This window comes from Panthera uncia, chromosome F2 (assembly GCF_023721935.1).
Source record: "Panthera uncia isolate 11264 chromosome F2, Puncia_PCG_1.0, whole genome shotgun sequence".
NCBI lineage: Eukaryota > Metazoa > Chordata > Mammalia > Carnivora > Felidae > Panthera > Panthera uncia.
This window is the reverse complement of record NC_064812.1, coordinates 16,783,738-16,810,351: the sequence shown is the minus strand read 5'-3', so window position 1 is coordinate 16,810,351 and position 26,614 is coordinate 16,783,738. Positions and strand designations below refer to the sequence as shown.

Sequence of the window (26,614 nt, the reverse complement as noted above, 5' to 3'; positions counted from 1 at the left end):
GGTGGGACGCAAAATGGTACAGGACTCTAGGAAAGAGTTTGGCAATTTCTTATAAAGAAATTTATAAGAAATTTATAATTTATAAGACCCAGCAACCTCACCCCTAGGTATTTAAGTGAGTGAAAACTTAAGTTCATTCAAAAGCTTATAGATAGGAGTGCCTGGGTGGCTCACTTGGTTAAGCATCCAACTTCAGTTCAGGTCATGATCTAGCGGTTCATGGGTTCAAGCCCCATGTTGGGCTCTATGCTGACAGCTCAGAGCCTGGAGCCTGCTTCAGATTCTGTGTCTCCTTCTCTCTCTGCCTCTCCCCACCTCGCACTCTATCACTCAAAACAACCATTTTTTAAAAAGCTTATCGATGTATATTTATAGTGGCTTTATTCATAAACACTCGTAACTAAAAACAACCCCATGTCCTTCACCTGAGAAACAGATACACTGGTACATCTATATTATAAGACACTACTCAGCAATAAAAAGTAGCCAACCACTGGGGCGCCTGGGTGGCTCGGTTGGTTGAGCGACTGACTTCGACTTGGGTCATGATCTCGCAGTTTGTGAGTTTGAGCCCTGTGTTGGGCTCTGTGCTGACAGCTCAGAGCCTGGAGCCTACTTCGGATTCTGTGTTTCCCCCTCTCTCTACCCCTCCCCTGCTCATGCTGTCTCTCAATAATAAATAAACGTTAAAAAAATTTTTTTTTAAAAAGTAGCTAACCACTGAGACACATGCCACAATATGGATCAATCCCAAATGCATTATGCTAAGTGAAAACAAGCCACACTCAAAAGGCTCACCCTGTATGATTCCATTCATAGGATATTCTGGAACAGGCAAAGCTTTTGGGAGAGATCATTGATCAGTGGTTGCCAGGGGTTGGGTGTGGGGAGCAGTTGACTACAGGAGAGCGTGGGTGATAGAAATGTTCTAGATCTTGGCTGTGGTGTGGTTATATGATTGTGTGCATTTCTCAAAATTCATAGAGGTGAACACTAACAAGGGTAAATTTTACTGCCTCTAAGTTATACCTTAATTTAAAAACAAAAGCATCTGCAAATTTACTAGCTCCAAAACTGGGAGCCCCCACAGTTTTTATGCACGTTTATAATGGTTTTAATGCACATCGGAAATCTTGAGCCACAAACTGAGAACTCAAATTCCAATAGGACCCTGAAGGAGGCGAAGGGACTGTGCAGCTGAGGGTCCCTGGGAGTTAAGCTGTGCTTTTGCTGGGTGCCCAGGATGGAATCCCTGAAGACAGCCCCGGAGAGGCCGCTCCCATGAAAAGTGAATGTAGAAGGGCATGTGGATGGGGTTCGGGGTGCCCGGCTGGATACTCTGCCCGTTTCTGCTCCTGCCCCAGGCCCTTGCCTGCCAGCGGAAGGCACAGCTGCCAGGGCTCCCAGCCTGTCTTCGAGGGGCTGATTAGATGCAGAATGGATTGATTGGTGTTGACAGGGAGCTATTTACCCGTCTAATTAATTATGCCAACTACTTTTCAACTTAATTGCACTTCTTGGGTCACTGGGTAATGAGACCGTACAGTTTTCATGCTGCTGCAGGCCTTGATGGAGAGGTGTTGGAGAGAAGGCGGCAGCTGCTCCTTAAGGTCAAACAGGCATCCTGTTCCTCCCGGGTCCTGGGCCCAAGGCCCAGGCTCTCAGCCCCTAGCCTCTCCGAGACAAGTTCTGGAATCCTCTTTGTGACATCCTGAGTGACCGGCCTCTGTCCCAGGAGCACTTAGCCACTCATTTGCCTAACAGGCATTTATTAAATGCCTACTACGTGCCAGCCCCCCAAGGGGCATAGGCACCGGGGGTGCCAAGAAGCTAAGTCAGGCCTTGCTAGACCCCCATCCCCCACCCACAACTGCTCACAGCCTAAAGGAGGAGAGCCTCACCTAAACCAGTAATTACAGAATCTGGCTGCAGATTGGAGCAAGGGCTTTGGAAGCTCTGCTGTTGGGCCATTGGGCAATTTACTATGTATGTGACGGGACTCTCCACACCCCCTTCCCCAGGTCCCAGTCCTCTCCCCCATTCTCCCACCTGCTGGTCTCCTAGAATCTTCATAGTCTGGATTTATCTGATTGTTTCCTCCTTGTGGGATCACCTAAACACATTTTTTTAATGTTTATTTATTTTGAGAGAGAGAGCACAAGCAGGGGAGGGGCAGAGAGAGAGAGAAAGAGAGAATCCCAAGCAGGCTCCACACAGAGCCTGACATAGGGCTCGATCTCATAAACAGCAAGATCATGACCTGAGCCGACATTGAGTCGGAAGGTTAACTGACTGAGCCACCCAGGTGCCCCTCACATAAACACATTTTTAAAAACCCAGTCAAAATTCAGGTGATGTATTTTTGGCAAGAATATCATGAGAGCGATGCTGGGTTTTTCTCACTGCATCCTATCAACTGGCTCCAGGTTTTGATTTGTCCCATTATCGATGAGGGTCACTTTGATCACGTGGTTAGGGTGTGGCTGATGGGGTCTGTTGCCACAAAGTTTCTTAGTCCCTCTTTGTACTTACTAAGTATTTCATGGAGAATTTATTTGAAACTGTTTAAATACCTGTTCTTGGGGCACCTGGCTGACTTCGTTGGTGGAGCAGGTGACTCTTGATCTCAGGGTTGTGAGTTTGAGCCCCACGTTGAGTGTAGAGATTACTTTAGAAAAATAAAATCTTAAGAAAAAAAAAAAACATTTGTTCTTCCTCAAACTTCAGTATCTATATTTTTGTTCGTATGGACTCATGGTTTTCTACTTTATTTCATGTATGACAATCCTTTTTTACCATTATTTTGATACTCAAATTGTGCCAAGTTTAGCCAGTGGGAACTCCAAGCTGGTTTCTTCATATTTTTGACATGTCTGTGTTATTCTTTCATTTTTTTTTTTAACATTTATTTTTGAGAGAGAGAGAGAGAGAGAGAGAGAGGAAGGGGCAAAGAGAGAGGGAGACACAGAATCCGAGGCAGGCTCCAGGCTCCAAGCTGTCAGTTAGGCATCCCATTTTAGCTCAGGTCATGATCTCATGGTTCATGAGTTCGAGCCCCACATTGGGCTTTGGATTCCCTCTCTCTCTCTATGCCATCCCCCCCCCCCCCCCCCCCCCCCCCCCCCCCTGGCCAAAAAAAAAAAAAAAAAATTAAGAAAAAAAATAGTCCTTCCCGGCCCTGGAGACCTACCGCTGCTTCAGGCGTCCCTCAGTCATTGACTAATCTAACAAAGAGAATTGGGCCTGGGTGAGAAGAGAACCCCATCATGTCCACCCACTTCTTCCATTCTCTCCTGTATACATTCTGGAACTCATAAGATGATGGGGATTGTTCTGAGGATAGAGGGGAAAGGGGAGGGGAAGGGAAAGGGTGACGCTTGGCAGAGTGGAAAACACATGGGCTTTAGGGCAACAGTGCCCAGGCTATGCCACTCACTCGCTGTGTGATCTTGGACAAGTCACTCAACCTCTCTGAGCCTTAGTTTCCTCATCTGGGTAATGGAGTCCACTAATCTGTGTCTCCCTCAGCACAGATGGCCAGCATGCAGTGAGCACTCAATTATGGCCAAGTATAGGAGAGGAATGGAATGTTCACACAGGTCCCAAACATGCAGGACCTCAAACTCGAGACTCAGGAATGGGTACTTAACATGGCGGGCAATGGAGAGTTGCAGACAACTGTTGAGCACTGGCGTGAACCAGAACAAATCCCAGGGATTAGTACTTCCCTCCCCAGGTTGGTCTAACCAGACTGGGCACTGGACTGAGGCAACGAGAGAAGGGACTGAGGAGGGCCAGAGAGGAGACAAGCCCTGAGGAGAATGTGGGAAAGAGGTTAAGCCAATTTGCACAAGCAAGAGTTGGCCAAACAGAGAAGAAGAAAGGCACGGAGCCACAAGGGCAATAGGGGGAGAGTTTGTTGGGTTTGTTGTCCTCAACGTTCCAGGGATTGAGGGGGAAGAGATAAAGTCTAATAAAGGGAGGGCTGCCTGAGGGCATGAATTGGATTTTCTTCAACAACCTTCAAAAGTAGAGAGGAAATTTCTTTTTGTCTTCTTTGGACTGTGCTTTTATTATTATTTTTTAAATGTTTTATTTTTGAGAGAGTGCAAGTGGGGGAGGGGCAGAAAGAGAAGGGGCAGAGGATCCCAAGCGGGCTCTGTGCCGACAGCAGCGAGCCTGATGTGGGGTTCAAACTCACAAACCGCGAGATCATGACCTGAGCCAAAGTCGGACACTTAACCGACTGAGCCACCCAGGTCCCCCTGGACTGTGCTTTCAAAAATACTATTCTCCTGGGGCACCTGGGTGGCTCAGTCGGTTAAGTGTCCGACTTCGGCTCAGGTCATGATCTCTCAGGTTGTGGGTTCAAGCCCCACATCAGGCTCTGTGCTGACAGCTGGAGCCTGGAGCTTCAGATTCTGTGTTTCCCTCCCCCTCTCTCTCTCTCTGCCCCTCCCTCACTCATGCTCTGTCTCTGTCTCTCTCAAAAATAAATAAACATTAAAAAAATATACTATTCTCCTACTGGACTGAGCCACTTGGGCCACAGCTTTGGTGGGTTACAGATGTAACAGCAATTCTCCTCCAAAGAATAGATATGCCACAGGCTTCTGGCTCTCCCTATCTGCCAGCTGTGAGGACCACACAGTCCCAGTTTTTTAGTTCCCTGAGCAGACATTGTCAGGGTCCTACTCCCGACCGTCAGCACTCACCACTCCCGTGAATCTCTGACCGTGCACCTGAGAGTCTGACCACGTGCCTCCTCTGACTTCAGGGCTGTGCCTGGTGAGCACACAGGGCAGGCCGGCCACAGGGGGCTTAATGTGGGCCCAGGAGCAGCCCTCCGCCAGTGACAAATGGAGGTTGGTAGATAAATTCTCACCCTTTGCGTAGGAAAACTCCAAGATGTATTGGATACCATCTCCCAGGGGGCCCGGCAGGACTGACCCCAGATGTCCCTCGTTAACGTGCCCCGTGGCGGCTCCCTCGTACTTGTACTCCAATCCTGTCTCAGTCTGTTTCTGGCAGAACCCAAAGACGTACGTTGCATTCCATCGACATGGACTTGACCGTGACCTGACCTGGAAAGAAAATGTGGCTTCTCCCTTAGCTGTTCCTACACTTCAAACACACCTGCTGCACCTGCCGCCCCAGCTCACAGACGGCCGGTCCCATCGGCCCAGATTCAGCCGCAGACTCCTCTCCAGGCGGTACTCCAAGCAGGTCGTGCAGCGGGTCAGTGCTGGCCCCCAGACTGGAGCTTCTCTGGGCGATCTGTTCAAACATGACTTTGACAGACAATAGGGGAGGGAGGGAGCAGAGAAAAGCTTTTTCAGAGGACCGGAGGCTGGGGACTCGGGTGTCACTGGGAGAGAGAAGTGCCTGGGGGACAGTTCTGGTGGCCCGCGTCCAGCCTCCCTCCCCATGCTGGCGCAATCTCAGGGGCAGCATCTTGCCGCACAGGGGAGTTCTCGTCTTGAACCAATGGCATTTGAACCGAGAGCACGGGAGGAGCCGAGGCCCAGGGGTGCAGGGAGAGCCTCCCCTCTCTGCACCAGCGGCCGGCCAGGGTATCTGGAGCGTTGTGCAATGAGCAGAGGCAGGCTGCTGGGAGGAGAGGCCGGCTCCCAGGGCTGAGTGTGCCAGGGCGTGACTGAGCCGGCCCTGCAGCCCGAGGGCAGGGCGGTGTCGCCCAGAGATAAGCCAAGGCCTGGCTGTGAAGTGTTACTCAGGACAACGTTAAATCACTTCCTCGGAGCGGGTGTGAGGGGTGGCAGGTGGATGCTGGGTGCTTCCCAGGAGTGCTGAGGGCTCCCCATCCCCGCTCTGTGGCTCACGTGCCCTGCCATCAGGAGGAGCTCAGGCGCCGGCCTCCCTACCACGGCCCAGGGACAGGGCAGCATGAGCCGGTCAAGGCATGTGGGCAAGATCCGGAAACGCCTGGAAGATGTCAAGAGCCAGTGGGTCCGGCCGGCCAGGGCTGACTTCAGCGACAATGAGAGTGCCCGGCTGGCCACAGACGCCCTCCTGGATGGGGGTCCCGAGGCCTACTGGCAGGCACTTGGCCAGGAAGGTGAGGTAGACTTCTTGTCCTCGGTGGAGGCCCAGTACATCCAGGCCCAGGCCAAGCAGCCTCCTTGTGCCCCGGAGCCCCCAGGAGGGGCAGAGGCGGGTCCCAAGGGACTCGACTCCTGCTCCCTGCAGTCCGGTACCTACTTCCCCGTGGCCTCCGAGGGCAGCGAGCCGACCCTGTTGCACAGCTGGACCTCAGCCCAGAAGCCCTACCTGAAGGAAAAGTCCAGCGCCACCGTGTATTTCCAGACGGACAAGCACAACAACATCAGAGACCTCATTCGCCGCTGCATCACCCGGACCAGCCAGGTATCGGTGGTGGGGCCTGTGTCTCCGTGGCCATGGGGTGGGTTCCGGAAAAAGGGAAGAGGGGTGCCTCCTGCTTTAAGGGATGGAGTTCAGAAGACTGAGGTTTAGGATGGAGTCAGGGATGTTGTTCTCTGTCTCACCCTGGATCACTGACTTTCTGATCCCACCTGTCACAGTCTGGGTCCAGGCCACCACCACCCATCACTGGAAGTCCTGTGATAGATTCCTGCCTGCCCCTCCTCTTCCATCTTGACTCCCCCCAACCACCCACCCAGTCGCCGTGTGGCAGTAGAGCACTTTTTCTATACTTCAAATCTAACTTGGTCCCTTTCCTGCTTAGAGCCCTCCGTGGCTCCCAATTGCCCAGAGTGAGAAGAGCAAGCTCCTTATAGCTCACAACCCTCTCCAGCTCCTCTCCCAGCTCTTGCCACTCAAAACTGAGGGACACGCAGATTCTCCAGCCCAAGGTGCTCTGTCTCCAGGGCGTTGCATGTGCTGTTCCCTCTGCCTGGGACCCTCTCACCTTCCCTGCTTTTCACCCAGCTGATGCCTACTCCTTCCTCAGGACTCAGCACCCAAGTCCTTTTCTCAGGAAGGCTCCCCTGAACTCCCCCGGCTGGGCCAGGTCCCTCCCCTCTGTGCTTCCGAATGAAGGGGCCCGTCCACTGCAGCATACACTTGTCCCCTGTCCCCTAAGACTCTGCTTAGACCTGCCTGCCCACAAAGGACTGTGCAGCACCTGAATCCAGCTGGTGGTCAGGTAGGGGACAGAACAGGCAGAGAGAAGGCTTCTCTCTCCCCAGAGTATTTACATTTTAATACGTGACTTTAGAAGAAGAAAGAATATTTCAAGACCAGAGGTTGGCTGATAGAATTTCAGGCACGGTGACTGGCATTTGGTCAGTTCTCCCTATGCCCCAGAATCACAGGCCACACTGGCTACCTGCTGCAGCTGGGGAATGGACGGTAACTCATTCTACGGTGTGTAAAATAACTATTCCGAATAGAGCTTCAGATGCCCACTCCTCCCTCCTGAAGCTGCAGAGGGGCAAGAATAGGCTCAAAAAAGAACAAGCTGATGTTTAAGCTCATTTTCTGCTAGGATCCCCAGTCTCATGACTGAATCCCCTCTGAAGTTCAGTACTGTGTGAGATCTGAAGGCGGGGTGGGGGGGGGGGGATGGGAAAAAGCCCGCATAAGGTGGAGAGGCTGTGGGTGGATGGGGGAGGGAGGGAGTGGAGTTCTGAAAAGTTAAGTAAGGTTACAGTGGGTGGAGCATCAGCTTTTCAAGTCGCAATGCTGCTTCAGAGCAGTATTTCATGTTTCAGTGACATGTCAGCATTAGAAATTGACAGATGGGCCCAGGCAGGCAGCCAGGAGGTCTGGCACGGCCTGGGGCTGTCTGTGTGACCTAGGGCAAGTCCCTTGACCTCCCCAGGCTTCAGATTCCAGGCTGGACTAAGGACTCTTCCAGCTCCCAGGGCCTGTTCATAAGTGCGCTAGCTCTGGTCTCTCTGCGTGTGAAGTTCAGTGCCCTCCTGATGTGTGGGGACCAGTGGTATTAGGGAGATTGTCAACCACAGCTCCAGGGAGTGAGGCTCCCTGGAAAGAAGCCAGGTTAGGGCTTGTGAAGCAATCCCCTGGCTGAGTCCCTCTTCTTCCCCCTCCTCCCCACCCAGCAAGGCTTCCCTCCCCTGTGGCCCTGAGGCTCCTGATGTCCTTTGTTTCACCAATACAGCATGTTATGCATTTAAGACAACACTTAACAATCTGAAGATGTCACCTGAAAGTAAGACTTTCCAGCTCCACTTAGCTGGTGGGAAGGGCTGGCTCTGTGGTGCTAAGTGGCAGCCACCTCTTTGGGTGAGTTCCCTTTGCCACAGTCCCCACCACACCCTCTTGTCCCAGGCCACGCTCATGGCCTTCATGAGCTTCACCCATTTTGTTGCCCATCAACACACACATGCACACACACACACACACATACACACACACACACACACACAGGCTCGGGGCTGTCCTGGGCCCACAGAGAGCCCAGGGGGCCTGGAACCCAGTCACAGGCTGTGCCCCCTGCCTCGCCACTCAGAACTGGAGGTGGTCGGGTTTGCATTCTCCTCCTGTGGTTTCAGCCTTCTGAAAGAACAGACAGAGCCCGCTCCGTGTTTTCCAGACCAGTTTGCACCAACTAGCGGGAACCATCCCTCTTTCCCTCCATGCTCACACTCCTTTATCCCATGAAGCCTAATTCACGGCCAGGCCCTGCAACCAGATGGCAGAGCAGAACAAGAGGCCTTCCTGCCTCTGCCTGCCCGCTAGAGGAGAAGACATTGGTGTGAGCAGCCCTCTGTGCCCGGGAGGGGCCGGGAGGGTGACTAAGGCAAGCTTCACGGAAGAGGTGGCCTCTGAGTTGAGTCTCAGAGGCTGAGTAAGGAGTCGTCAGGCAGAGAGGGAAGGGGAAAGGATTCCGGGCAAAGGTCGGGAGGGGGGACGGGTTGGGTGTCCCAGGGGTGGGAAGACACGCAGGCACAGAAATGACCGGCACGAATCGAGAAGTTTTTACTCACAGTTCCCTAGGAGCAGGACGCCACGCAGGACCACACAGGAAGCACCCGGGTCGTCGGGAGGCAGACAGAGCCAGGGGAATGCATGGGTACAGGCCCTTACTGTGCTTCTGCAGGAAAGGGCAGGCAGGCAGTGTAGCTGGGGCCATCTCAGTGGGCTCTGGGCTGCAGGTGGTCCCTCTCTGTCCAGGACCCAGCCCTGGGTAAGGCGTAAGGCAGGGGGACTGTTGGCTTGGTGTGTGTTAGATAAAGGAGGGGGTTGGGGTTGCTTGGTGTGGGTTTCAAAGGCTCCTAGGCAAGGTGTTTTTGCTAGTCTTCAGGAATCAATTAACCCTGGATGGCAAAGCATCATAAAATATGGAAAAAGCATGATTTAAAAAAAAATGCTTATTTATTTTTGAGAGAGAGAGAGAACACGAACAAGGAAAGGGCAGAGAGAGAGGAGGACAGAGGATCTGATGCAAGCTCTGGGCTGACAGCAGAGAGCCCTATGTGGGGCTTGAACTCATGAACCCTGACATCAAGACCTTAGCCAAAGTTGGACAGTTAACCGGCTGAGCCACCCATGAGCTCACAAGAGCTGAAGTCAGACACTTAACCGACTGAGCCACCCTTGAGATCATGACCTAAGCCAAGGTCGGACACTTAACCAACTGAGCCACCCAGGCGCCCTGGAAAAACTGTGATTAATCATACATCCTCCAAGTGTGGTCAGGATCCCTGAGGGTTCCAAGATCCTGTCAGTGGGCCTGGGAGGCCATGCCCTCTCTAATCACTTATCTGTGTGAGGCCAGATTATCTTCATATGCTTCCACCCACACAACACAGCACAACAGATTGCTGTAGAAGCAGATACGAGAAGCCAGCTGTCTTCCATTAAGTCAGATACCACAGAGACTTGCAAAACTGTAAAGGAATGCCACTCCGCTCACTGCGTGTGGCTGTTGTTGTTTTTGGAAAACAAAGGAGCATCAGCAGATAGAAGAGAAAGAGGAAAGAATAGAAACAGAAGCATTGAGTGGGGGGTGGGGTGGTAAGTGTTCCCAACAACTGTCCCCAACATGCCTGGGCCCCGCCAGGACCCAAATCCCATTTCCCGGTCTACACCCTGCCCTTCCCGAAGCATCAGGATTTTCAGCCCAGGAGGAGCTCACATCTGTCTGGCAAGTTGTGAGAGATTCTCAACCAGGATTTGAGGTCCCCGCAGGATGACCCTTGCCTATGGGTATTGCCCCAGCAGCCCAGGAGCCCCCTGGTGGGGTTCCTTGGTCTCACTGCGGCTCAGATACCCAGAGCTGGCCTGCCACACAACACTTCCTCCCTTACAAGATGTCATCAAAGTGCTTCCTTCTTCTCAGCTAACCACACCCCGACGTGCTGGTCCAGCTGATTGGCCTACTTTATTTCTTTTTTATGTCCGTAGAGGTGTAGGCACTAATTTTAATCCTCTCCCATAATCTGGACTAAAATGTTTTTGCATGTTATTCTAACAGTATTCATACTTGCTCAGAATGCATATAAAAATCATAGTCATATTTAAACTATAAACCAGAATAAAAACCTATGCTTTTTGCACATGGTTTCATTTCTATTATCTGGGCTTAGGGTTGGATGCACCTTGAATGATAGCTGATGCTCTATTTTTGAGCAGTGTTTTATCAGTAAAGAAACTGAGGCCCAGAGAGGGTATGTGGATTGTCCAAAGCAGTCACCTCATCTCCAGTAGGACGGGAGCTGTCAGGGGCGTCTGGCTGGTTCAGTCCGTTAAGCATCTGACTCTTCGATTTTGGCTCAGGTTATGATCTCAAGGTCATGAGGTAGGGCAGCACAGAGCCTGCTTCGGATTCTCTCTCTTCTCTCTCTGCCCCTCTCCCCACTCTCTCTCTCTTTCAAAATAAATAAACATACATGCACACATACATACATACATACATAAACGAAGCTGTCACTTGGGCCCTACTTCCTCTGAAGTCTCTAAGGGAGGGTCCTGCCTTCCTCTCCCAGCTTCTGGTGGCTGCAGGCATTCCTCAGCTTGTGGCCACTTCACTCCAGCGTCCACCTCCATTTTCACCTGGACTCCTCCTCTTCTCTCTGTCTCTCTCCTGGGTGTCTTTTATAAGGACATGTGCCACTGGATTTAGGACCTACTAGATATCCTGGATGATCTAACCTTGAGAGTCTTAATTGCACCCGCGAAGACTTCTTCCAAGTGAGGTCACGTCCATAGGTTCTGGTGTTTAGGATGTGGACATATCTTTCTGGAGTTCCTCATTCATCCTGCTATGCCATGTAAGGTAGCACATCCACGCAGGGGACTGAAGAGGGTATTGGCCTTGAATCAATCCAGCTGGGAAACAATCCCAACAGGAGGCAAACGGGATAAACCTAGATGTTGTGACCCTGTATTTCCAAGCATCCCTTAAATCACTAGGTGGGGTTATTTGCAAAGCTGCTCCCTTCTCTGTTCAATCTGTCACCAACCTCATCTCTGGGAAACAAGGACTCACTGGAACACAATGGGAGGATTTACTGATCTCCTGGGGAGAGAGAACTGTCCCTTTTGTCAATATCTCCCTCAAGGAGGAGGCATTTATCTTTTGGCAGAGAGGGTCTCAGTTGTCCTTGGTACCATAAGTTTAAATATGTACAGACAATCCTATGATAACGGGGCCATCCCTGGCTCTAAAGGAGTGTGGCCTCCCTATTAGAGCATCTTTTCTGATTTCTAACCCGGGCAGTTCCTTCCCCTGTCCAGAGACCCACATCATCTGAGCAGGAAGTCAGCTCCAGGTGGGTACCAGACATCTCCTTCACCTGTTTCAGTGACCTTCTTCTTGTCCTTGCTACTTCCCAGATGTTGATGGCCAACAAATCTCTATATCTCTATATATACTATAGAGAGACACAGAGTATACTCTCTATATATCTACAGTATACTATATATACACTATATATAGCATATATACTATATATAGCATATTATTATACATTAATATATAATAATATACTATATATATTATTAGAAAAATGGTGGAACGTTATTACAGGGAATGCTGAAAACCGCCCTAGTGCCCAGTCCAAAGTCGACTGCTAGTTTTGGCTTTGTGCTGGCTGATGTGTGTACGTACTACTGTCCCTCACTGGCAATCCTACTGGACATACTATCATTTTGTTCTCTGTTTTCCTTTTTTAACTGAATTCATTATTTGCCAATACACGTGTTGAGCATGGATGACACAGCAAGTTTTACCTCCGCATTTCACCCTGTCTTACAGTTTTCATGTAACCATTATAATTATCATTTTTAATGGCTGCCTAATGACCCGCTTGTCAATATGCCATGATTTGGGTATTGGGACAGACTTTTGATAGGGTGACAGACATCTGATTCTGCTCCAGTCCCACTGTGGGGGACTCTCCCATCATTCAGTAATTCTCTGACACCAGCTGGGTGTCAACCCAACACACACCAGTCCCGAGCCAAGATTGTCATCTGTGCTTCTGACCATTCTGACCAATCAGCTCAGACTGGACACTCCAACAGCCCCCTCCTTGGACTTGATCAGCAGGCTAGAGTGGCTCAAAACAAAGAAACTTTTCACTTTCTAGACTACCAGTTTATTATAATGGATAGAACTCAGGTACAGTCAGATGGAAAACAGGGCAAGGTATGGGGAAGGGCACAGAACTTCCATGCCTTCTCTGAGCACTCTGCTCTGCCCAAATCACCAACCCAGAAGCTCTCTAAACCCATCCTTTTGGGGTGTTTAGTGGGCTTCATTACACAGGCATAATTGATTGCATCATCGGCATTGGGGGTTGATTCAACCTCCAGCCCCTCTCTCTTTCCCTGGGGGGAGGGTGGTGGGAGGGACAGAAAATTCCAACCCTCTAATCACTGAGTTGGTTCCCCTGGCAACCAGTTCCCATCCAAAAGCCACCTCATTAACATAACAAAGGATCTCTCTCTCCTTCAGCTCTCACCACTTAGGAAATTCCAAGTGTTTTAGAGCCTGGTGCCAGAAACAGGGTCAGAGACCATACATTTCTTTTTATAAATCACATTACTGTGGAAAACAACCCCAAGCAAGTTTAAGAAGAGGAACATGTACTGACATCTACGGTGGGAAAGTGAAGGGTAGGACTGGCTTCATTTTCGGGCAGACTGTCCCCACGTGATGGCGAGCTGGCCGCTAGCCGCGGTAGCTCAGAATCTAGCTCAGAATCGGTTAGCTGAGCCACCCCGGTAGCAAGAACGCCTCCTTTCCCCCAGAAGTCCTGAAGTCCTGAACCAGCTCTTCTTAGAATAACTTAGATCATGTGAGCGGCCCCGGGCCAATCACTGTGGCCAGCAGGGGATGCAGTGCTCTCACTGGTCTGGCCTTGGTGATGTGCCCTCCCTGTGCCCAATCCAGCGCAAGGCAATGGCCCCACCCAAACCACACCACATTGCTTGTGGAGCAGAGGGGATTCCTTAAAGCGAAGGTTCAGGTTCGGTCCTGCTGGCTGGAGGAGGAATGGTTGCTTGGTCCGGCAGGCACACACTCGTGGCCCCCGCTTTGCTGGATGTCTCGGGCTCCCTCCTCCCCAGGATTCCGTTATGATAGAGGAGGCAGTAAACTGCTGGCCGAGCAGGACTCCCTGCTCCATCCCACTGGGGCAGCTCAGCCTAGTCTAGTCTATAATAGGGTCTCCACGGGGATTTTGTTTGAGGCGAGGATTGTGTGGCTTACTGCCATTTGAAGGCCAGTGGCCTCGGAGTGCCTTCGAAGGCGCTCCACATGACTGAGCAACTATGTCGTTAAATCTATCTCTCCGCCCAAAACCTGCCTGGCCACCTCCTCTTGTTCTTCTCGTCCCCTCCTTGCGTTCGGTCTCTACCTTTCTCCTTCCTCCTGTGCCTGCTGCACCAACAGTGGACCAAGTGGCCACAGGGTGTGTGGTTGGACTGGAGAGATGGAATTAGCACAGAGGGCTCCACAACGGCTCTTTCCCTTGAATGCTGCCCTGGCAGAGCACCCCCCCCCCCCATCCCCGTTTCTTTTTCCTGCAGCCCCACAGAAGTGAGAAGGGCTCTCTTAGCCCCACTGGGATTTAGGAAGTTGGGCTGCAACCATTTAGCACGGGGCCCCTGACTCTTTGTTTCCACCTTTCCGCCCTGGCCCAGGTCTTGGCCATCCTGATGGATGTGTTCACGGATGTGGAGATCTTCTGTGACATTCTAGAGGCTGCAAACAAGCGCGGGGTGTTTGTCTGTGTGCTGCTGGACCAGGGAGGTGTAAAGCTCTTCCAAGAGATGTGTGACAAAGTCCAGATCTCTGACAGCCACCTCAAGGTAGGGGCTCCCAATGAGAATCCAAAAGGTATTTTGTATTGGGGTAGTATAGCTGGGGGTGCCTGGGTGGCTTGGTCGGTTAAGTGCCTGACTTTGGCTCAGGTCATGATCTCACAGCTGGTGAGTTCGACCACCGCAAGGGGCTCTGTGCTGACAGCTCAGAGCCTAGAGTCGGCTTCGGATTCTGCCTCCGGCTCTCTCTCTGCCCCTTCCCCACCTCAAATATAAATAAACATTAAAATTTTTTTAAAAAAGGATAGTATAGCTTATGCCACGCTAACAGATCCCCCCATCTCAATGGCTTAACGTAATAAAGGTTTATTTCTTGCTCAAAGTCCAGTGTAGGACAGACCGCCCTCCCCATCTTGTAGCTACGCCATAAGGAATACATGGTCTCCAAGATGGCAGCGACAGGGAGAGAGAGAACAGGAGGACCCCGCAGCACTTGACCGCGAACGGACTCCATCACTCCCACATATAGCCCTTTGGCCTCACACAGACACACGGGGGCTGGGAACTACAAGGAGCCCATGGATATCCCGTGGGCAGCAATCTCTGCAGATGCTTTTTCTCCCCTTGGCTGAGAGCCAGTGGCCACACGTCATAGGCCAGGGCGACAACATCCAGGCCTGCTTGGTGCATGTCTAGGACTCCCCAGCCCCACCAGAAAGCTGATCCTCTTGGACTGAACCCAACTCCCCACTTCCTTCTTCTGGCAATCAGAAAAGAAACCCAGAGATGAGAGTTCATTTAGTCACGTCACATTTAGGGCTTCATCTACTTCTACCTGGGCCAAGTGGCCATTCTTCTGTTCAAATCTGGTTAATCGCGTGGACTGTGTCACACACCCAGTGATCCATCCAAAAACAAGGACTGCAGCCCAAATTCCAAATACCAGAGACTGAAATCTTCAGCCTTGCCTAGGGGAACACCTCGATCTTTGAACCTTTATGGTGTTGTTTTGTACAGGGCATTCTCTGTACGAATTTGTTGTGGTTATAAAACAATTAGCAAAACAGCTTACATTTGTATTTATTTTCTATTCCATATCTCTACCCCATGTTTTTCCTCCTCAAAATCCATTCCTTTCAAAAATAAATCTGTTGGAGAAGTGAAAAAAAAAACAAAAAACAGAGAAGGACATTGCGGCCCATATTAAGGCCAAATGTAAATTCAAGGTCAAATGTAAAACCACCCAGTTTTTATAAGCAGACCCAGCTGAACAGCACATGGGTAGTTCCTTTGGCGACTCTCCTCTAGCTCAGGCAAGGTCAGCCTCCGGGAGAGAGACCCTGCTCTCCTCACTTCCCCTCCTCACTACTTGGGATGCTGCTGAGTTCAGGCACCTCCTGGACCAGCAGGCCTCAGGGTCCTCTGATTACTGCGTCTGCTTGACGTTACCTGGATCACACCTCCTCGACATGAGGTCATCAAAACAGGCCTAGAGAGTCAGCACAGGCCTTGCCTCCATGGCCCAAATCAGCTACACGTAACAGTCCTCTGACCACCAAGGGATAGTGGGATGTGGTCCTCCCGTCAACATGTCATAGAGCTTATGGAGAGGCTGGGAGTCACTGTTGGAGGCATTAGGCATCCCCTTCCCAGAGCCCGCACAGCCACTAAAGACATTCATGGGACCCCACCAGTATCCTACCTTCCTTGGAGACCCCTGTGATTTGCCTGTCTTTTTATTTCTCCAGCCTCCCAAGGGTTCTGGCTGATGGCCGGGGGAGCAGGTGTTCCTGGGGGAGAAAGGGACAAACAGAGCCACCCCTTCTGGCTGCACTTCCCTCTGACTAGCTTGGGGTCGGGGACTCATGTCACTTACAAGGCAAGGCTGGGCTTGCCAGGCCTCTGGAGTCCATGGGAACCTAGACTAAGGGCTGTATGGGCATTAGGCCCTCATCTTTCTTCTATTTTCTGCTTTGTTTAAATTCTACCATCTCCCCTTTCCTTTTTTTTTTTTTTTTTTTTTGTCTTTCCCATTACTCACATAATATCAGGACAATGAAAAGAATTTAGAAAATTCAGCCAAGGGAAAAATAAAAATGGCCTATGATCCTACCAATTAAAGATAACCCCTCCTGTTGATGTCTTAGTGAGCATCCTTCCAGATGTTTTCCTAGAGAAACATGTATGTATACATAGTGAGTGACAGCTTGATTCTCCTTGTGACAGAACATTTCCATCCGGAGTGTGGAAGGAGAGGTATACTGTGCCAAATCAGGCCGGAAGTTCGCCGGCCAAATCCAGGAGAAGTTTATCATCTCGGACTGGAGATACGTGCTGTCTGGATCGTACAGGTGCGTGCCGGGTTTCACCTATCGAAGGCCTGGAGGAGGCCCAGGCTGAGCACGGTACAAGGCAGCCCCTGCCGCTCGGGCCCACACACCCCTACCAGTCCTGTGCCTGGCAGGGCTGGGACTTTATCACATACATGAGGCGGGAGGCAGTACCAGTCTGGACAGAAGAGGGAAATCTGGACCCTTTCTGGTGGAGCTTCAGGCTCCAGAGACACTTCCAATTTCCCTTCGGATTGCCATAGGACATAGAATCTTCTTTTTCCCTCCTCAGCTCTCTCAGGCACGATTGTAAAACTATGCAATTTGCTTTGAGCTGTGTGTATGTGTGTGTGTCCTAGTTTATTTTCAGAAGTGTGTCCAAATTCCGTGGGACCTAAGGCTGGTGCTAGGGACAGGAAGTGGCAGCAGCCCAGACTGGAAGTCAGACGACAGAGGTTCAATTCCCAGCTTTGTAGCTTCCTGGCTGGGTGACCTTGGGCAAGGCACCACACTGCTCTGTTCCTTCATTCATTGGACAGCTACGTAAAGCCCTCCTGGGTACATACCAGGCATGCTCCGGGCTGGGGTACCCTTCTGGAGCTCCCATTAACACCAAGGAGATAAACAACAGCCAGATCAGAGGCACCTGACTGGCTCAGTCAGTAGAGCATGTGCCTCTTGATCTTGGGCTTGTAAGTTCAAGCCCCATGTTAGGCATAGAAATTACTTAAAAAAAAAAAAAAAAAAGCAGCACATAGAGAGTGATGGGAGCCTGGGAAGAGGTGGCTGGGGTGGGCTGAGGTTCCCCTTTGCTCTCCTCTGGGCCTCTCTCTCTCCACCTTTTCTGGGTCTTGTTTTCCTCAGCCGTGCAGCACCAGAGCTGAATGCAGTGTGGTCCGTCTGCAGGGGGACGTGGTTGTTTCATGGCTTCTATACCGGGAAGGGCTCTGATGAGAGGCAGTCCTCGGGGACCACCTCCAGCGTCCGGGGGTCACTGAGCCCCAAGGGCATTTCTATCCAGCTTCTCTCCGCGGCGTTGTGCAAAAGGAAGGCCACCTGCTTCTGATCCTTGGGCCCTGCATCCAGCACTCGGTTGTTCCCTAAGAGGCTGAGGTGGGGCTGAGCTACCCTCCCCAAGTGGCCAAAACCAGCTTCGCAGCTTTTGTCCATCAAGGCATAAAGCTCTAGCTGGGACCCAGTTTGGCCTCACACCCCACATCAGGACTTGAGGCTTCTGACCTTGGCCTCTGACCTTGACCAAGCTGCCACTAGACCTGTTTTGCCACCTGGATGGGAAGGGTCAGATCTCTATCTGGGCAGCTGCCCCAGACCCAAGGAGCCAAGCCTGGAAGCAGGGGCCCACCATAGCTGAGGAGTTTTCTCTCTCTCTCTCTCCCTCCCTCTTTTTTTTTTTTTTTTTTTACAGAGAAATTCACATAACATAAAATTAGCCACTTTAAATGTGTAATTCAGTGGCATTTAGTACATTCACTGTGTGTGCAACCATTACCATTGTCTAGTTCCAAAATATTGTTATCACCTCCAGAAAAAACCCATACCCACTATATGGGGAGGAAAAACTTCTTTTTCCTATTACCCTTCTAGGTTTTTTTGCCTGGGGCCTGTAAATTAAACAAGATAAGGTAATAAGAGAAAAGCATATGGATTGTTTATAAGTTTTATGTGGCATATGTAGCCTCCATAAAGAAATGATCCTAAGACATGGTTGAGCCTGAGCATTTTTTATATGAGATTTGATGAAGAGTAGAAAGTCCTGGAAAGTCGTGGAAATTGTGGTAGAACAAAAGGGTATGAGCTCCAGGTGGTTACTGGGGAAATGTAGCAAAAGGTCTCTTCATTCGATTCTTCTGCTGACTTCAGGGACAGAGAAAGAAATTCTGAAAGAGAAAATGAAGAGGGGGAAAAGTCTCTCCTCTTATTCTAAATAGGGAGAGTTAAGCCTGTTTTCATTTGTATTTGCTCTTACAGGGCTCAGCACGCAGGGGCGGCCCTTGCCCTTGGTAGGGGCAGAAGGAAGCAGAGCCAACCTCGTTGAGCTTTGTGCCAGACCCTCGGCCAGGTGTGGTCAGACATTTCGTAAGGATTGACAAGCCTTTGAAGGAGGCATTATTCCTCCAGTTGACAGATGGGGGAGCTGAGGCACAGAGAGGGTGGGTGATTGGCCCAGGGTCACCAGTTTCCTTGGCTAGGATCTCTGGCTCTCCTAGAGAGAGCTTGTCCTCGCTGCTACTGGGCTTGTCCTCTGGATACGGGAGGCGTCAGGAGGAGGGTGGCAGTGGGGTTGAAGACATGCAAGGCCGTTCCTGAGAACGGAAGAATCTGGAGAGAGTGCAGGGCGGCAACTATAACTTGTTTTGCACTCAGCCTTCAAGGGGGACCTGTTTGCCAGGCTTTCCGAAAATCCTTTTCCTTGGGACTCTCAGAGTTGTCTCCAGTTAAAACACAGTTAAAGCAGTCTCTATTTCATTCTTCCAATCCAGCTATCCCTGGACTTCAGATATTTTGGCCCTGGTTGCACCCAGTTCAAACCGAAGAGCTCTGTCCGCATCTTCAGCCGAGGGGTGGGGGTGAGGTTGGGGGGCTTGTATGTATTTCAACGGTTAAGCTCTTGTAGAAAGTCTTACCCCAGCACAGGCACTGTGCCAGGTCTGGGGACACAGAGCTCTTCTCTGTCATCAAAAAATATGGATAAATGGCTGTAGAGCGGTGTGATATGTGCTGTAAGATCAGCATGAGCTAAGAAGGTGCTCGGGGGGTCAACCAGGAGGAAGCTCCCACTTCCTAATGGCAGGTCCAGGGGTGGGGCCTTGGTGGGCACAGCATGAGAACCTAACTGGCCCTGATTCCATTCCTGCCCCGAGCCGCCCTTCCACCTCTGGGCTTTCTCCACCAGGAACAGAAAGATTTTTAAATTCAAACCAGATCAAATCACTTGCATCCTGAAAATCCTTCCAGACTTGTCACTGCTCCTAGAAATGAAAAAAAAAAAAAAAATTCATTCTTACCATGGCCTCTGTCTCAGCAGGATTTTCCTTCCCCTCCACTGTGCTGTGGCCACACTGTTTTCCTCCAGGTCTTTCATTCTCTTTCACACCTCAGGGCCTTTGCACTTGCTGATTATTTACTCTGCTGGAGAGGTCATTCCTGCTGTCTTTATCCTGCTAATTCCTTATCTTATAGCTTCCAGATCATCCCCTAGAGAGCTTCTCTGTGGACTTGTTTAGTCAAGATGGAAACATGATGTCAGAACCTGGATTGGGTCTGTTTTCTTCTCAATTGCATTCCTGGCATGAAGTACAGTTAATCAGGTGCCTGAGTTTCATATATGACCATAAATATCTGTTGAACGAATGAATGAATGAATGTCCACATTAGGTTCTGGTCATCCAGTGTAGCTAGAGGAACAAAGTTCTTCAAACTGTGTGCATCATCAATCCCTTAGCAGGATAGGAAGTCAATTTAGTGGAGGATGCCTGGAATTTTTTTTTAATAGTGAAATAGGATAGAGTAAACATAATGAGAGCAGACCAAGGTAAGGGATGTTCTGGAAACTGTTGCAGGGGCATGTATGTGTTTGTATGTGTGAGTAGGTCGTGACGTAAAATGTATTTCTCCAAGATTAGCTGAGATAAGTCTGAAGAACAGGCAGGGAGGACTTGCCCTGCCAGAGATCAAGACTTGTCATGGAGCCTGAGTGATGAAGACAATGTGACTTTGGAGGAGCAGACTGACAAGTGGAACAAAGCAGAAAGCCCAGAGAGAGACCTGCACATGATGGGGCATGTCAGGGCATGGGGAAAGGAAAAAAAATCTCCATGCAGAAAATATATATACAAAACACATATACAAAAAAAAAAAAAAAAAAAAAAAAAATCACCCTCCAATAGATTAAAAGGCCTTAAATGTCAAAAACAAACTTTAAAACTCTTAGTAGAAAAGAATACATGAATATCATTTAGACCTTAGGATAAGGATTACGTGTCTTTTTTTTTAATATTATTAAATTTTTTTTTTTACTGTTTATCCATTTTAGAGAGAGAGAGAGAGAGAGACAAAGCACAAGCGGGGGAGGGATAGAGAGAGGGAGACACAGAATCTGAAGCAGGCTCCAGGCTCTGAGCTGTCAGCACAGAGCCCAATGCAGGGCTCATACCCACGAACTGCGAGATTATGACCTGAGCCGAAGTCAGACGCTTACCCAACTGAGCCACCCAGGTGCCCCCAAAGATTAAGTATTTTAACACAGACACCCCTCTTTTGTGTTAAGCAGAACGCAAAAGAGCCTTGCCTATAAAAGATTGCTAAATCGGACTATATTACAATCAAGAACTTTGGTTCATTGAAAGATATCTGAAGGAAAGTGAAAAGTCAGATTACCAAGTGAGAGCAGGTTTTCATGATGCCCTGAGAAGATTTGTGTCGAGAACCACAAAGAACTCCTAGGAATCACAAGAGCAAAGCAGGGCAAGGAAAAGTGGGCAAGAGGCATGAGCGGGCGTTTCGGCCAGGAGCAAACATGTGTGAAAACATGATGAGGTGTTCTGCATCATCAGTGACCAGGAAAGTGCAAATCAAGGCTAGAATGAGTTGCCATTTTATTCCTTGTCAACAAGCAAAAAAGATAAGACCGACAATACCAAATGCTGGATGTACAGGATCTTTTCTACATTGCTGATGGGACTGTAAATCTATACAGTGACTTTCAACAGAGTTAGTTTTCTCCTAAAGCTGACTATTCACCTGGTTTATAATCCAGCAATTCCACTCCTAGGTGTATTTCCAAGAGAATGAGTCCATGGTACAGTAAAAGACATATGTAAGAATGTTCATTAGAGCACTTGTCACAGCAGAAATATAGCAGAAGCAATCCAAATGCCTGTCAATGGGAGAATGGAGAAATAAACCATCATGTAGCCACTAGTGGAATATTATACAGCAATCAAAAATGAATGGAGTACTGAAACAGATAACATGGCTAAATCTTAGCAATATAATATTAAGTGAAAAAAATCCCCAAATATTACATATACTTTAAAAACAACTAAGATATTTTCTTTCCAGAACACATAAAACTTTTTTTGTTTTTTGTAATAGAGAAAGGAAAGTATAGGAGCTATGCCACAGGATTCAGGGTAATGATTCCTTCTTTTGGGGGGCCTTGGAAAATGGGTTGCTGGGAGGGACCCTTATGATTAGATGCTGGTTGTTGTCAAGATGCTAGCTTTTTATTTTAGGTGGTGGGTTCATTGGTGTTTATTACATTATTTAAAATAACCAAGTAAATAGCTACATAAGTTAAAATGGGCCAAGAATAGACCAGTCATGAGAGTTGCTCTTGAGCCAAAGATTGTGAAAGTCATTTCCATGTACGAAGTGCCAAAAAGCAATAGAAATGAAGTGTATGTCTTACCATGGGTGGTGATAGAAAAAGAGTAAAAACTAGAGCACAGGACGAATGGCCATGTGGGGTGTGCGGGAGGGGGACCCCAGCACAGTGCGCAGGCACGTGGGGGCTACAGCGACCCACAAGGGACCTGAGTGTGGGGCGCAGGGGCCGTGGGGGTCCGAAGAGTTGCTAAGGCACCTTTGCACGTGTTTTGTTGCATAAAGCATGCAGCAGCTTGGCCTAATCTAGTCTGATTTCAAACTACACAGGGCGATTGATTTCTTAGCATAGCCAAGGGTCCCCTGTCCCCATATTTGCCGCCTTCCCTGTCACCTGGCTGGCCCTAGCCCAGCATCAGCTGCTCACCTCTCTGGGGTGTGTGGGAGGCTCCTCCCGGGTGGGAGGCGGGGTTTAAACAAAGCCTCCTTGTTCTTCCCAGGATTGCTGCAGCCCGCTTGGGCCCTGCCCTGCCTCACCGGGAAGGGACTCTGCAGGCTGGGCTAGGCTGGTGGGGGGGTGGCTGAGACCATTGGTGGGGGTCACTCCTGTCCCCCCCCCCCCCAGCGACCATGTCTCCCTGTGACCATCCTGCCACCTTTGCTCCCCACACCTGGGTTCCCATTATTAGGGACCCAGAAATCTCTAACCTGACCCTTTTGGTGGGTCTTCTGTGCTGTCACCAGGCACAGAAGGGGGTGTGGATGTAGGGTAGGGAGAGATAATGAGGGGGCTTTTCCATCAGAGATAAAAAGGAATTTGGTTCAATCATGGGATCGTGAAAAGTAATCCATAAATGCCTTCAGAATTTTATTTTCATTTAAGACCAGTACACAGAGGGAGGGCCACGGTCCCTGCTGGAGGGTGTCCTCCCTGGGGGTCCGGGCGAAGTGTGCTCAAGTTGTGTCATTCTGGTTCTTGTGGGCCCGCCTTGTGTTCTCCCTTCCACCTCCCACCTCCTGAACAGCATGTGATCCTCCCTCCCCTCCCACCCCTTCGGGTCCAGGTGCTTGAGCTGGGCCCACACCCTTAAGGCTTTCAAGAGAACACAGCCCCTGCCTTCTAAGGAGCGGCCGCTTTCTTGTGGTGCCTTCCCCAGACGCCTATTCGTTCAGAAGAGGCAGGCGTTCCCACATTTCACAAGTGGCCTCAGCAGCTAGGGGACCGACTCATCGGCACAGAGCTGGGGACACTGAGACTCAGCTGTCAGCCCTTTTGTGCTTCCGCAGGGATGGCCAGCATCTGAGCACCGGGATTCAACCTGGTGTCTTTACTGTTCACCTGCAAACGTTTGCTGGTTTCTGAGCTTCGGTCTTGCCATCAGTGAGGGGGCTCCCACGGCCACCCTGCACGGGTGCTGCCAGGATGAAATGGGGTCCTTCCCAGAGCCCTGCAGTCAGCCCACCTCCCCATTCCCACCCCTCACGCTCCTCTTCCCCTGCAGCTTCACCTGGCTCTGCGGCCACGTCCACCGGAGCATCCTCTCCAAGTTCACGGGCCCGGCGGTGGAGCTGTTTGACGAGGAGTTCCGCCACCTCTACGCCTCCTCCAAGCCCATGATGGGCCCAAAGTCTCCCAGGTTGGCGGCCCCCCTCCAGCCCAGAGCCGGCCACAGCCCCCCGCCCGGCCGCCTCAGTGGCAGTAGCTGCTCCGCCAGCGACCACACGTCCTCCAACCCCTTCAGCAGCCCCTCGACGGGCAGCAACCCCCAGAACCGGACTCTGTCGGCGTCGTCGGGGCCAGGAAGTCCCCTGGCTCCAAACCCACCTCCGCCCCCCAGGCCTCAGCCCCACCACGGCCCCTGGGGGGCCCCGAGCCCACAGACCCACTTCTGCCCGAGGCCCCACGACAGCACGCTGGCTCCCTACAGCAACCTCAACGCCTACAGGCCCACTCGGCTGCAGCTCGAGCAGCTGGGCTTGGTGCCCAGGGCGGCCCACATCTGGAGGCCGTTTCTACAGGCCTCCCCTCATTTCTGAAGGGTCGCTTCCTCCAGCAGCACACCCTCCCCCCCACATGCCACCACCCAGAGCCGGGGCCGGGCATTCCTGGGCTGTCTGGCCCAAGGACCCCACCTCAATACTAGCAGCTTTGAACGTGCATCCCTTTGAGCTGAAAGTGCTTAGACAACACTGTCCTCTGTGTTTGAATGTTCCCAGGCCTGAGACCATTCACTGGCCGACACCCACCAGACCCTGGGCTTCCCTCTCTAGTTTGGCCTGTGGAGCACATTCCAGAAAGTTCCGGGTTGGGGGGTGGGGTGGGGAGCTAGAGAACAAAATCATGAAAATAGAGTCCTTTTCCTCCAGAGAGCAGCCAGTCCTTTAATAATAATGTTTCCTGAATCTCTGAGACGTAAGAAGGGGCGGATGCAGCCCCAGTTTGACATATGGGTAAACTGAGGCACTAAAGGTACGCTGAGGGTGTGACCAAGGTACTCCTGTTTCCCAGCGCTCGGGAATGGCCCACTCTACAGAGATTCCACAGGTATGGGAACATCCTGAATGTCTCTGGGAAAGTATCCCTGAGCCCCATGAATCAGGCCCCAGAACGTGCCGCCGTAAGCAGTGTGGGGCCAGCTGAAACTGTAGCCACCAGGGATGGGGTGAGCCAAGGTGACGAAGGGATGAAGTTCTGCAGCTCAGCTTCTGGCATCAGGGAGCCTTGGGCTGGCCTAGAGTCCCCCCAATCCAGGCCAGTCCCTGGGGCTTGAGTTGTCAGTGTCCAGCACGGCCTTGAGCAACCATGGAGGGCTCAGCATTGATCCTGCAGCCCCCTCACAGTCAGACCCAGGAGCCTCTGTCTGGCTCATTGACATCCTGAGAAAGGGTGCTGGGTCCTCACAAGCCCCATCGTTCATTCATTATCAGAGTCACAGCACGTCCTTTGTTCCTGAGGTGGTACCAGATCTCGAGGGCACAGCCTAGCTGGGGTACAAAGAATACATACAGCAAGCTGAGGGAGCACTGGGAGGGCCAGGCAGCCCACTTTGGGGACCTCAGGGGACACGTGGGAGGGAGGTGACAGGTAATGAGGCCCAATGAACAAGGGTGTTATAGCTGGGAGGAGGGATGGAACCCAGGCTATTCTAGCCCGACAGAAGCAGCCACACAGACCCGCAGGCAACTTCCTGTTTCCACGCCCTCCTGCCATCAGCTCATCTCAGCAAATGTCTTGCTGTTGCCTGTTTCTGGCTCAGAAGCTTTGCTTTTGTCGTGGAGGGCTGGGAGGACAGAGCCCTTCCTCCCGCTGGCTCCTGAACCCCGACAGCTCATGGCGCCCCAAGTGACACTCTACAGAGAGAACCCCCCTTCAGCCCATCCCTGTTTGTCCAGTACTCCTGGCAAAGGCACCTTTGCTTCTGTTTTCTTTTAAATAGCATTCCTGTCCTCATTTTACTTTTTTCCTCCTTAGTTCCCTGGAAGTCCAACCCAAAACCCCTTTGGTTCCTTAAGTTTCTTTAAACCCTAGTCCCGATGTGCTGTCTTCCTGCTGACCACGGTGACGAGGCTAGAATAATCAGGGGCTGCAGAAGGTTCTAAAGTGAGTTCCACAGTCTGCTGAGGAAGTTTCAGGAAGGTAAAGACTTCTGGGGGCCAACAGCCCCAAAGGACCGCTCCTGCCTCTGTCTGTGTCTGGCTTGGCCTGAGTGGACAGGAGCAAGCCCTCTTGCCCCCCCGTCACTCTCCACCGGCCTGTCATCTTAGGGGTTCACAAATACTGTTCCTCCTCCTCTGGACACCTTTGCCACGTGTGACCCCTGCCTGCTGGGAAATTAGCCGTGGCTGGTGCAATACGAGAAATGTTGAGGATCACTTCCCGGCAGAAGTTTTAAGAGCCTGGGTGCAGCTGGCTATGCACGAGCATGCCTCAGATAGAGCCCCCTCCGCCAGCCCAGATTCCTGAGACCGTGGTGAGCGGGACCTCCCACTTCTACCCGACCCGCAGTGGATAAGCAGCGTGAGCCAGAAATAAACCTTTGTGTGTAAGACACTGAGATTGGGGGTTATTTCTTCCTGCGCCATGATCCAGCCTAGCCTGACACAAGGTTGGGACCCACTCACGTGAGGCCGGGCCTTTCCTTTATGGGACTGGATTTCCAAGGGCCCCTAGCCCTGAGCTCTCATTCCGAGACACTGTTTCCACCAGAGACTGGGAGGGTTTTACACCCATGGCAAGGGGATGGCCGAAGATCAAAATAAACCCTTATTTGAGTTTCCAATGCTCCCGAACTCACTTTGCCCCATCTTTAATTCTGCTCTGGACTAGAATCACACCTGCACCTGCCTTGCAGGCCTGCTTGCTGTGGGCCGTCCCAAACATGGTGTCTCTACTGCAGCGTGAAACTCAACACCAGCAATGGAGCACCCCCCGTGGATGTGCCGGGCACCATTCTGGTGCCAGGCAGAGACTCAGACTCACATCTGTCCTGGAGAACTCCCAAGTCAGCTGAGAGGTGACACCTACATGAACCACCACCATGAAGAACATGAGAGAATGAGAGAAATAGTTCAATAGTGTTCATCCAGGGGGCATGGCAGAGATGGGGGGGGGTCTACTTATGGCCACATGCACACCCCGTACCAGGGATTAGGGATCACATTATCCACCTGTACCATTATCAGCCGGGACCGGAAGTGTTGGT

General features: G+C 51.0%; 2 protein-coding genes across 2 annotated transcripts in view; one reads left to right on the top strand and one right to left on the bottom strand.

The window, feature by feature from the left end:
- Positions 1-5,904: 5,904 nt before the first annotated feature.
- Positions 5,905-25,940, top strand: FAM83A (family with sequence similarity 83 member A). The gene is made up of 4 exons (XM_049632940.1): positions 5,905-6,384; positions 14,116-14,283; positions 16,462-16,586; positions 23,414-25,940. Exons 1-4 carry the CDS (start codon positions 5,905-5,907, stop codon positions 23,946-23,948), a joined length of 1,308 nt encoding a protein of 435 aa, XP_049488897.1. The 3' UTR covers positions 23,949-25,940.
- The window catches only part of CF2H8orf76 (chromosome F2 C8orf76 homolog), a 33,653-nt gene continuing 28,216 nt past the window's right edge, over positions 21,178-26,614 (bottom strand). Inside the window, exon 6 of the mRNA XM_049632928.1 lies at positions 21,178-21,462. Coding sequence (XP_049488885.1) covers positions 21,319-21,462 — 144 coding nt within the window. The 3' untranslated portion in view covers positions 21,178-21,318. The remainder of the gene's footprint in view (positions 21,463-26,614) is intronic.

Excerpts from the sequence above, each read along its gene's own strand:
- FAM83A (XM_049632940.1), top strand. The coding sequence starts at position 5,905 with ATGAGCCGGTCAAGGCATGTGGGCAAGATCCGGAAACGCCTGGAAGAT. Across the intron at positions 6,385-14,115 it reads GCATCACCCGGACCAGCCAG|GTCTTGGCCATCCTGATGGA; the intron begins GTATCGGTGGTG and ends GCCCTGGCCCAG. Across the intron at positions 14,284-16,461 it reads TCTCTGACAGCCACCTCAAG|AACATTTCCATCCGGAGTGT; the intron begins GTAGGGGCTCCC and ends TCCTTGTGACAG.